Genomic DNA, 12,172 nt, shown 5'->3' with positions numbered 1-12,172 from the left:
CAGCCAAAGAGACCAACAGGTCCATACCTGTGCAGAAACAAATCTTAATCAAAACCATTGTTTCAGTATAGTAATACTCCATTGATTTATTTTTAAACAATTAGTAAAAAAATTAAAAATTAGCAGCATTGTTCAAAATTTCATATTATTAAACTGGCTAAACCACTCTGAAAAAGCCAAAATTAGGAAGGGAATTTTGGAATGGTGGAGTACAGAAAGAAAGGTTTGTGTCCTACCCCTAGAGCTAGTGGGGTCAGTTATGTACACAGAAATGTGCAATGTGATCCCAAAGGAAAAACCATGATTCAACGTTACATAGTGACATGAAATTGTAACAAGTCAACATAATAGCAATTAATTATTCAGAAACAAGAAACTGAAAAATGATGTTTAGTGAAATGAATGAAATTCAAGCAGACTAAACAGCAAGAGCAGATGAAATCTTATCAAGCACCAAGGTGCAAGTAATGAAATGAAGTGGAAATGAAAATTGTAATACTCACCCAGAACACCAGTGTGATCAGATTAGCAAGACCATGCACTAGAGGGCAGTCTGCATCTTCCACTAGCTGTCCAGGATAGAAGGTCCTGATCTACAGTCCCATTTTTATGTTAACATGCAACAGCACAGGTTTTAACAGCTTATAAGCAGCACATCTTGTTATACATACAGGAGCAGGAGTGGAACTCTTGTTACAATGAGATTTTTCATGACATCAATCATTTCTATATATCCTCTGGATAAGGGTAAGAATCCTATTTGCATACATCTTGCATAGATTCAATAGATGTCACCACCCTCCTCAACCAGGAAGTTTCAAATACTTTACAAAGGACATGTAACTACTGCCTGTTAGGAAGGGAAAGTTACAGTAGTGTAAAACATCAAATCTAGGAACAGAACTACACCCTTGCGATGTCCTTGGCTCTAAACACACACTTATTATATAAACTTTGTAAAGGAAGCAGAACAATTTACTCAGTGTGTAAGAAATCAAGCAATTTCAGATCAATTCATCAGCAAAGGCAAATGGCAAAAAAAGCTCATAAACAGGTGAGTAGAACTATTTTCATAGGTTTATTTGAAAAATACTTACAAAAGCAAGTATGTTTGACACTAAAATAGTTAAACTTATTCTGTGTTTACATTGGTGTCATTAAGCGTGCAGCATTAACAATCTTCTCTGTTTGAAGCATTGTTAGTTTGCCTTAAGGAAGTGGGGAAAAACTCTGGTTTACCAATGAACAATGTCTCCCTGCCACTTCCTCAGCAGCAACTGCAGCTGTGATCTCTGAAATGAGATCTCAGTACGCAGAAAACTGGGTTTGTTTTACTAACTTCCAGCTTGTCAAATGTAGATTTACTGGAACCTGGGAAGTCGGTTAGTTTATTTTTTCCCTATGAAGGAAAGAGAAGAGGAAGGAGAAGAAAACAAAGTAATTGGCTTCGTATGCAAAGAATTTATCAAAGCTACATTTCATGAAAAAATCCTTAAAAATGTCCTTAATTAACGGCCGTCTTCCTTCAAAACATGCGTATACTTTTGAACTTACCCGTAAACCAATGCCCCTGATGCCTAACATTCCTACAACGTTTTTTGCTAGAAGAGGCCAAGACTATAATAGCTAAGATTCCCCATCCAGACAGCAGTTCAGTAGTGTCAGAAAAGAAATACAGTGCAATTAGTTTCCACATATTACGTAGCTACATTGTAAGACAAAACTGGCACAGGTAATTGATTGAGAGAGTTTGCTGTCTCCATATAATCCACACTATAGCAACTGCAATAGTCTGTTCACAGAGTGATTTATCATGGTGCATGGAGCGGATGGGGCCTTACCACCCATTTTTCTGCACAGTGCCAGTAGCTGCTGCTGCTCGAGCCAGCATATTTCTGTGTGCCTCTGATGCTGAAGAAAAAGCCCCATCCTTCATATGCACTGGCAGCATCCACCTTCTGCCTGGCTGAGGGGTATAGCTGTTTTGTCGCCAGTCTTCTTCTGGAGGCATATCAACTCTCCTTGGACCTGGGGCCTTCATGGAGGAAGGGGGCACAGGACAACCTTGAGGGGCACCGAGGTCCCAAGAAGGCTGATGCGGTATTCTTAAAGTGCTGTAGTCTGTGCTGGCTGGCAGCCTGCAACTGGTGACATAAGACTCACGCATTTTATGTTGTGAAGGCTGTTGGAGGAAGCCTTCCTGTAAACTCTTGGCTGGTTGGCCAGCACATTTCCTCCAGAGTGTCATTCGTTTATCTGGTAATGTTGCTGTTTGTCTGGCAGGGTAGCTCATGTTCAGCCAATGGCCAGAGACACTTGACGCTCCACTTCCAGAACATGGATTAGGAAGAGGTTTTTGCCCCTGGGGGAGGGTGCCTCCGGGTGCACAAGGAAGACTGCCACAGCTCAGTGCCATGCCTGGGTAGTCTTCACCTTGGAAAGCTTCACCCCTGTCAGGCACAACCAGAAGTTTCTGGACGATGTTCTTCTGATCTCCTAGGGAAAAAAAACAAAGGGCTTCTCAGTTATTTTTTGTGTATTGTTGCTTCCTCTCAGAACTTTCAGCTGGCCAACGCATGACAGAAGATAAACTTCATCACTAACACATCCAGTTAATGGTTGATGTATAATTCTGAACAAAAAGTAATTGCAATCTTTCTAGCGTTTATCTTCCTCTCTGCGTTTTCTACTTATCCTACTTCAGTTACTACCACAAACTTCGCAGGACAAAAGATTTCTTTAATCGCCATCTCTTGTGTCATCAAGGAGAAGCCCAAAGTACTTCAAGGCTGGGAGATTAAACTGGTTTTGATATCTTTCATGGGAAAAGTAATTCACAAGTGGAAAAATGCAGAAATTAGTTATTTCTACTAGCACAGTTACATTCATGATTTGCTGGAACTAGTAGCTTGCAGATATACTTTAATACATGACAATAATGTGGTGGGTTTTACTGCTGCTAAAATACTGAAGAAAATATCTCACAAAGATGTAAACATGAGTTCATATTAAAAGTAATTATAATGTTTCCATAAAGATCATTTTATGTCTACTTGGCATAGAATCACTGAACAACTCCGAAGGGCAGAAGAGAAAAATAATGTGTTTAATCCTTTCAGATTTCTGGAGATGGTATATTATGAAAGGCAAGATCTGCAGCGATATATTTCAGCAATATTTTTGATCACGAACTAGGATAAAAAATCCTGTGATTACCTGACGGTTTACGTGCCTTGCCCACCATGCTGGGCATCAGTACATCATGGGGTAGGTGCTGCACCTGGTTTGGGGTGTGCTGGGGATCAAAGGGAAACACAGGAGGATCATGGGGGAAAGGAAGGGAAGTGGAGCTGGAAGAACGGTGGCTGGTTTCCATTGGCATTTTCCTCACATTTGGTGCTTCCTTTTATAAAATGAGAAAGGAGAAGAAAAAACATAAAGTGATGAGTAAACACAGAGTTGGGTTGAATCAAGCAACAGTGGTGTTGATCCAAGGAAAAGGATGAGTTGCTGGAGAAAAAAAAAAAAAAAACGAAAAAAACACCATGCATTTGTAAGTGAAGAAATACAAACAAAAATTGTATCAATCCAGTAAGGCTCTTACTGCAGTGGTGGGCTACTTGGGAGGATTATTTGATTGGAATATGCTTGCATAAATATTCCAAGGAGATTTGGTATATACCAAGACTGAAATATACCAAGGAGAAAACAAAACAAGCCACACAAACCAGTCATAAAGGTTTAGTTCACAAACTGAATTCACAAAACAAGAGCAGGCCAGTAAGCATTGGAACTGATCATTATAGCTGGTTATGTTGCTCATCACCAAGAATAATCTGTTACTGTTTTCCTTACTGGCAGTTTTTATCTTCCACTTATCTAATTAACAAAAAGAAAGTAAAAAGTTTATTCTGAATGTCTTTGTATACTGGACAAGGAACTCAAGCTCACATCTTACAGCTGCAGAAGGTATTACTCTTGACTCCTGAAAAAATGACTTCGTTTAAAGAAAAGCTCATTCTTCTTCCAGAAGGAGAATAGAAATTGCAAAGACAAGCTTTCATTATGGCTTATTACTCAGTTGTCTGCTTTCTTGTTTATAGGCTACTATATGTAGTCAGAAAACCGCAAATCTACACGCTCTTTGGAAAACTGCACATCATTCTACTTACAAAACTGTGAGAAGAGACCAAGGTCTCTTCCCTGTTCGAGACAACTGTCCCACTGAGACTGCGAGCAATGCGACGGAAATTCTCTGCACTGTACATTTCCTCCTCTTCTGGTTCCCTGCTACGTTCTCTGGTATATGTGACCTGCAGAAAATATTGGAGACTTCAGAAAAGGCTTTCTGTAACACCATTTTTGTGTAATTATTACAGGAAATAGATCACTACGTATTTAAGAGATTCTGCCTTGAAATTCCATGTTCTTTTCCTTTTTGAAATGTTTCACACAAGTCTTACCTTAAGTACTTAAAGCAAATGAGCCTTTTGCACCTGGTTATACAAAATGTTCTTTATAATATCACTAAAGAAAAGAAAAATTATCTCTTTTAGAAGTATCCAAAGCCAGGACAAAAAGGTTACCATTTGTTCCATTTAATGAATATGAAAGTTTTATAGGAGGCACTTGTATCAATACATATTCTTGTACAGGCACTAAACTACCAATGATTTAAACAGATCCCCCTCAGAAAAAAAGTATATTCTCCCATCTGAAGTGACCAAAAACCAACTACAACAAATATCCTTCAAAACATGCTGCGATTTAGTCAAAACGGGAAAAGAAATCTGTGCTTCTGTAAGTGGTAATACCCAGAAGCAGTAATCATAAACTGAAATGCAAAGCAGTACATGTCAGTATGTTCAAAGAACATAGATCCTAAAAGTCTTCAGGGGTATGTGACCCCAGAGTCAGAATGGAGGTAATGTGGTCACATGCAAGGTGCATGTAACACGAGTCATTCATGTTTTCATTAATCCATTCTGAGCTAGGTTGCACTTTAAATTCTCTTTAATAGCAGTATCGATGATCTCACTACCTTTCTTTCTTCATAATATATTCTGCCTCTCCCACTTTAGTTTCTTTCACTTGCATAGGCTAAGCATTTCCCTCCCTAGAGCAACTTAGTAAACACATCATCACCTTGGAGACAGAAGAGACAGTGGAACCATACAGATTGCGCTCGATCTCTGCTGTTGGGGTTTTCGAGAGACCCATGCCAGCTGTAGTATGCAGCTTCCTCGCATTCAGGTTTGCAGATACTGAGAAGGAAGTTGTTATGGTTAAACTCTAGGCTTATTTCTACATTACAGAACATTTTTGTTTATTAATAGAGACTTTATACCCAGAATGAGAAGTAACTGCAGATTCTTTCAACATCAATATATTAAACTAACTTTCAACACTGTCAAAGGAAGAGTCCATCAAGACGCTTGCTCCTGTTTCACTTCCCCCTCTACAAACTCCTGGGAAACAGTGAATTTAAACACTCAGTAGAGCCAAGATCAAATGATTTAGTTGCACATCAGTGCTTGTTTGATATAAAGCCAGGTTAGTTTAGTGTGGCTAAATGGACAGAAGATAGCTACCAAGCCAGTTACCTAAGTTACTTGAGATAAACAAGACCACCAACTTCAGTTCCCCACATGTACATCCACTTGTTCCCACTCTGTGCTACAGGTTGTCAGCCATTCTTGTCCTGGTTAAGTAGCTGAAAGTGCTATTTTCAATAAAAACCACTACAGTTACACTTTATTTCAGTGTATGACCAACCAGTTATACACTAAAATATCTCAAGGAACATACAGGCAGATCAATGGTCTAATAAAAATGGTGACAAGGAGTCTATCTATGAAGGGAGCAAGGTGCTGGTAACAGCACATTTCCTGCACTGAGGAGGCATTTGGAGGATTGGGTGTCTGAGCCTCTACTCTGTTACAAAGCTTCAGTAATGAAACACTGACATTTTTACCATTAATTTGAATACAAAGGCCTGACAAAAGCCATTAACATGTCACCAATGGCTTAAACCCTATTTCAAAATAAAGAGGAAATCCAAGTTAAAAGTGGGAAAGAGCTATCCCAGACCATTTTCATTGAGCTTATTACAGTAGATGCACTGGCTCAAACATTTTGTTTCTAAACAGCATCTGCAGAACTTAAGAAAAAAGTATGAAAGTCACAGCAAACCAGAAGTAAAGACCTTGAAGACAAACTTTACTCTAAAAGGATATCCATATCTCATTCTTCAGATATGCAGTGAGAAAATAGGCAGAAAAAGTGTAAGCTCAAGAAATAGGACGTTTGATGACAGAATGTGAAGCTCCAGTTATCACTAAAGCAACTCTGTTCTATCCTGCTGGCTTTCCAAAAAGAGTTCCCAAATTAGTGTACTATAAGGGGACACACACATAAGACATTCTGATCCAAGCTCATGAAAGAAAGTACCTGTGAGGCTGTAAGATCAGATCTTCCCTAATTCTGAAAGAAAGCCAAAAGAAAACACGAAATGGCTGTCTTAGGACCTGCTCTATCAGCAGAGTACAAGATGAGAATTTTGTGGAATACTTGAGCTGTTGAATTAAAAAAAAAACAACAAAACAAAAATAACAAAACAACTATTCAAGAGTTTTACAATGGCATTCACTCTAGATACAGCCAGACTTGATTTGTCAGGAAAAACAGAATTTCATACCTCTACAGTTGCACGACAGGAGGAAATCTATCTCGTGTGTGTATTCATTTCTATTTTATTTGTATACATACACACTTTGGTGCCTGCCAAGTCTTGAGCAGCTTTATATTTGGCCAGAAAAATTTACAACCCTAATACAATGACACAGATCAAAAACAAATTTGATTCAGTTGAAGCAGTTTGATTCAGAGAAGCAGTGTTGTCCTACCCCAGACAGAAGATCAGAACAGCTTATGTGGAACTGGGCTGCTGTCATCTGACTCTAATGACTGTTTGCTGCAGAGTCAGAGCTGTTCTCACCACCAGTGCCAGAATCTATTCATTTGCTTTCAGCACCAACTAATCTACAAGGTCTCAAGGATTTTAGTACAGATCATGCACCCTAATTACCACTTTCACAAATAATTTTCCAGAATTCAAAGCAGATATCCCTTAGCAAAAAAAAAAAAAATTCTCAGACCTAGCAATGCTTTTAAAAGTTATTCCCCTATATCAGGAGACTAAATTCTTAAATACAATACAGTCAAAGTCACAAATCTGTATAACATTCACACCAGGAACAGAAACAGTTTTAACAAACTGCAGAGATGATGTAGGATAGTAGAATTCAACAGCCTAACCTAAACAGCTAGCCTCCTACTCCAAAGATCAATTACTTCTAAGTTGTTTTTAACAGATTTTGCTGTTTGCCAATATCAACAATTACTGCAGCATCTACAGGCTGCAGTATCTCAGTGCTTTTCTACACCTCTATGCGGTTAAAATGTTTTCAGAGTTCTCAACCTAAATTTGTACCCGTGTAATTAATCTGTCTGGAAAACCTCCCCTCATCTGTTATGGAATATGGTGGTAGGTCAATCAAGAAAAACAACTGCAGTATTCTTACCTGAATGGTCAAATGGATACCTAGCACTGTCCTGTCTTCCCAAGAAAGGTCTAGTGGCCTGAGATGCCTGCAGACTAGTCTGATAGAGGGATTCCAGTTCTGAGAGCTCCTGTTCTGTGTCTTGATTCCACTGTGGATGCAGATGTACTGGGATCCTGCTCAAGTCATCTCCAACTGCTCTCTGATCAGAAAGGGATGGACTTCTGCCAGGTACAGGAAGCCATTCAGTATTCTTATTATCCTTTTGAGAACTGTAATACCTAGTAACATTATCCACCCAGCAGTCCACAGGCATAGAGGCAACCATGCTACTAGTAGCTCCATCATCCACCTGTTTCATTCCTCCATCATGACAGTGCCTTTCCAGGTAGGGTGCAGGGTCTACTAGATTCTGTCCACCTCTTCTACACAGCTCTTCACTGCTAGAACAAATACTCTTAGAAGCAACATGCTTACCCTCCAGAGAAACTACCCCATCCCTAATATCCACAGTTGAATGCAATTTTTCAGAAGATTGGGTTTTGTTCTCTTGGTTTTGATGGATTAGCTGTCTGTAATCAGAGAGTGAAGGGTTGATGGAAGACTTTTGTATTTGCTTTGGAGACGTCTCATTCTGACATGCTGCAGAAATCCAGCCTCTTTCATGAGTACCTTTCCTCTGGGAGACTGCATGCATTTTCTGAAACTGCTCTGCCAAGGAGCGAACGTGTCCCTTTGTACTAAAAGCCTCAGATTTGCAACCTTCTGCTATACCGTATCCATCCTGTGAGGGTAATAAAATCTCATGACTGTTTGCTCTGGAGTACTTATTTGTTTTTTGCAAAGGATCCAGGGAACACTGCTGCGAAGGGGATGAAGTTGCAGGGGACATTTCATGATAGTTCCCTAAATGATCAATGCTGGGCTGCACTGGAGATATTGAAAGTTTGGAACAAGGACTGTGCTGGTTGTCCTTTTCAGGAGATGCTGCTTGTGGTGGATGTGGACAGGGAAACAGTGTAGGCAAAGACCCAGAGTTTACTGTGTTAGTCTTGGATTTGTACTGAGGTGTGAGAATGGGTGCTATGCTATGAACCTCTTCTAACTTGCTGCTATTGCAGCATTCCCTGTACTCTTTCGGCCCTGTGGCAGTAGTGTCGGTAAATTCCGCACTATGGTGGGCATCATTCTCAGTTCTTGCAGACCTCTCTGCCAACCCTTGCCTATAGGGAAAAGAGGGAACTTGGTCATGAAAATCAGAAGAAGCAGACTGGAAGTTTGGAGAGATCCTGTTGGATGGATTGCTTTCAGGAGGGGACAGGGAGGAAGACTCTGGATATAATGATGAGTGCAATTCATGGCAGGAAGCAGGTGGGTGGAAGAAAGAACTGGACCCAAATTCCACTTCCTTGTTGGGTTCCAGTGGTACCTCCTGGCTCAGCAGTACTTGGAACGGGCCAGTCTGTTCACTAAAACACACAGAAGGGCAAATAATTAGCAGTAGTCATTGCTTATGCTTATCCCTAGGGTGCAGAACTTACCCTGCACTACATATTCCTCAACAGACTTTTCTTTCTTTTGCCAACTGAATTGTGATTTAATGCAAGTCTTTGCATTAAAATTCAGTAGATACAGAAATGATAATCCTTTGCTTCTAAGTATGACTTTCTACATTAATTGATCTGCTGAAACCATTTCACATTTTGAAGAGTACTGTAGTACACTTATGCTTTATGGAATCTTTCCCAGCATTCTTACAAAGCACCCTATGTACTTTAACCAATAGACTGTGAGTGCAGGAGGAATAACTGTGTAAGAACAGTAAAAATAGCATTTACATAAAATGAACAATTGTTTCCAATGTTAATATATTAGATTTTTTTTTAAATAAATAATTCGGAAAAGTTCATGATCTGAAAACAACCTGATTGTATTTTCATAAGGTCCTCTCTATCTAGGCAACTTCATGTAGAATAATTTGACAAATAGAAATAACAGATTATAATCTCTCTCATATTGTCTTTGTATTCTCAATTTTAAGATACTTAAGTTAAATAAATTACCATTATTTTGCAATAATATATATTCTAGGTAAACTTCTAAATAATAATTTGTATTCTTCCTATATATCAATATAAGACAATTATGTTCTTGGGTCATACATGCCCCTCACACTTTTCTGAATTTAGTTTAGCATTTCAATATGCAGATGTACTAAAGAGTTCCAAGTTCATGCGATTGTGAGGAAACAGTAAACTACTAACAGCTCTGACAGAGACCCTGAGGAAACTAACATCAATCTGCTTTCTCCTTGAGATGTACAGAAGTTCTCGTATGTGTAATTAATGCATGTAGCAGAATGACCTTGTCTGTGGGTAACTGCAAGCCTTACACTGTCTACATTATTTACTTCAAAGCAAGAATACAAGACACTGGCTATCAATACATTCTTTCCATTGGCTGCAATATTTACTTCAATAAAACTTCTGGAAAAGTAATGTTCTTTTCACAAAGCAACAGTAAATTCAGCATTAACAAAATTCAGAAAGTTTCATTTTTTTCATTTTCTTAGAATCTATCAAAATGCACAATTGGGGCTCTCTGTTTCTTCTCCAAGAAGATATAATGGACCCTCTTTGGCAAAAAGATCATTCCTCATTGCATAGAATTCAACTACTGCAGGAAAAGCACATTATGAGCTATAGCCCAGCAGTTGTGCAAATTCACCAAGTTTTAGTATATAGTTTTATTTAAAAAAAGGAAAAGATTCTCATCTGAGATTTCATCTACATTTTTAATAATAAAGCATGTTAGAAAGGAAAAAGGAAATAAAAGTAACAGTAGAAGAAATGCCCTAGAAATTGGATAGGGATGGTCTTGTGCTAGGAGGGAATGGTATGGGAAGAAAGAAGGATCAAGCTGCATGCTAAAGAGGGTAGGAAGAAGGGATCAGTTACGGCAGAGAGTTAATTATGCTAGAGTTGAAGTCTTTATATGGAAGAAAGAATCATGAAGAGTCTGCTAAGCCAGTCTGCAGGAAGCTGGGAAGCACAGAAAGGAAATGAAGAATGACAGAGCACCAGGGAGAGTAGTCAAGGTGACAGGATAAGGATCTGGATCCAAGAGCTGTACTAGAGCACCAATAGATAAGTGGACTAGAAAGAAAAGACCAATGTACTTGACACTTCTCAGAGTACAGTTGGTTGCTGTTTCCAATATAAAAGCAGTTATTGCAAGACTTTTATCATAGTATTTCAGTGTTCTGAGTCCTGAAACTGCTCCCAATGGCAGACAGCTGCACATTACATCTTAATGTCCCTTCTCACCAGGTTACTATTGTATTCTTTCTCACTATGCATAAAACGTTAGTGCTGCCAAGCACTGACTCCATTTCTATCACAGACCACATCTTGAACATGTGCACAGTGAACTACTGCGGAGGGAAAAAAAAAAGGTAGCTGACCCTCCTAAAATATAATCCAGCCTAAACAAAAAAGAAATAAGGAGAAACACTGTAGAACTTGGACTATCCAGAGTAATATGTATAGTTTTCTATTTCTTTCCAGACTGTACTGCTCAGATGCAGCTCAGATCTGGGTCTAGGCGATAGACTTGGACTACCTTGTAGACTGGGACACGGTGCCACCCTGCGGTGGGTGGCAGGTTGGCGACGGCAGCGGCTGCGATGGCTGTTGGTGCTGCATGCGATCCTGGAGGCTCCGGGCTTTTCGGATACTGATTTGCAGCTTCTTATCGACTAGGGCTCTGCTGTGAGTGCTAGAGTTGGCATCATGCATGGCAAGTCTTAGTTTAGCTAAAATGCAAAAGAAAACATAGCAGAAAAACAAACAGAAAAAAAGAATAAAATTGAAAAAGAAAAAAAAAAGATGCAGCAAAAACATAAAACATGGACCATGCAAATACTGCCACAAAAAGATCACAAGGATGCTACTGACTCCATTAATGCACATTCAGCTTAGCCAGGTGTCCAAACAAGTTAACTGAAACTAAACCAAAATGAAGTAAAATTAATAATTCTTTAAGTATGCTTCGGCCCAACTTCTCATCCCTTTCACACAGGCTCATTCCAGTCCTACCATACTGCTGCTTCATTCCTCTGTTCTCCTGCTGTATAAGCCATACCTAGCACTCCCATTACTTAGTGGGTGGCAAACTTGCCCATGGCAGGGTGGTTGGAACTAGACGGTCTTTAAGTTCCCCTCCAATCTAAGCCATTCTATGATTCTGTGCAAGGATACCCAACTTGATTCTGAAATTGAGCACGTACCTTGCTGGAATGGAAGCTAAGAGTGCTTTCACAATAGCTGTATATTGCACACTACGCTGCAGCTCACATAATTTCTAAACACAAATGCAGAGGAACCTACCCTGTCTGCGGCCATTCTACACAGACAGAGAGGAGCATGGGGTGAGACAGCCAGCCAGTCACAATGGAAAAAGACCAAAAAATAAAAATAAAATGAAATTACATAGCACACATTAAGTGTCACAAGGCATTTGAGCGCTTCAACATCCTAATGCTTTTTCTTTCTGAGAAGTAGGTACAGCACAGCTCTTAATTTTTTTTTAATTAATTCAAAGGACTTAGG

General features: G+C 39.4%; 1 protein-coding gene across 9 annotated transcripts in view; it reads right to left on the bottom strand.

Moving 5' to 3' along the window:
* Positions 1-1,059: 1,059 nt before the first annotated feature.
* Positions 1,060-12,172, bottom strand: part of USP54 (ubiquitin specific peptidase 54) — a 95,711-nt gene continuing 84,598 nt past the window's right edge. For 8 of the 9 annotated variants that reach the window (XM_042862748.1, XM_042862750.1, XM_042862747.1 and 5 more), the window contains 6 exons: positions 11,184-11,376; positions 7,584-9,031; positions 5,146-5,264; positions 4,173-4,313; positions 3,217-3,403; positions 1,060-2,496 (listed from right to left, as the gene is read on the bottom strand). In XM_042862748.1, coding sequence (XP_042718682.1) covers positions 1,838-2,496; positions 3,217-3,403; positions 4,173-4,313; positions 5,146-5,264; positions 7,584-9,031; positions 11,184-11,376 — 2,747 coding nt within the window. In that variant the 3' untranslated portion in view covers positions 1,060-1,837. Of the gene's footprint in view, positions 2,497-3,216; positions 3,404-4,172; positions 4,314-5,145; positions 5,265-7,583; positions 9,032-11,183; positions 11,377-12,172 lie in introns of those variants that run through there. The other variant, XM_042862754.1, reaches the window with a different exon arrangement.

This window comes from Lagopus leucura, unplaced genomic scaffold (genome assembly GCF_019238085.1).
Source record: "Lagopus leucura isolate 7727_CA_CO unplaced genomic scaffold, USGS_WTPT01 Super-Scaffold_739, whole genome shotgun sequence".
NCBI lineage: Eukaryota > Metazoa > Chordata > Aves > Galliformes > Phasianidae > Lagopus > Lagopus leucura.
The sequence above is the reverse complement of the archived record's forward strand: the minus strand, read 5'-3'. Positions and strand labels throughout refer to the sequence as shown.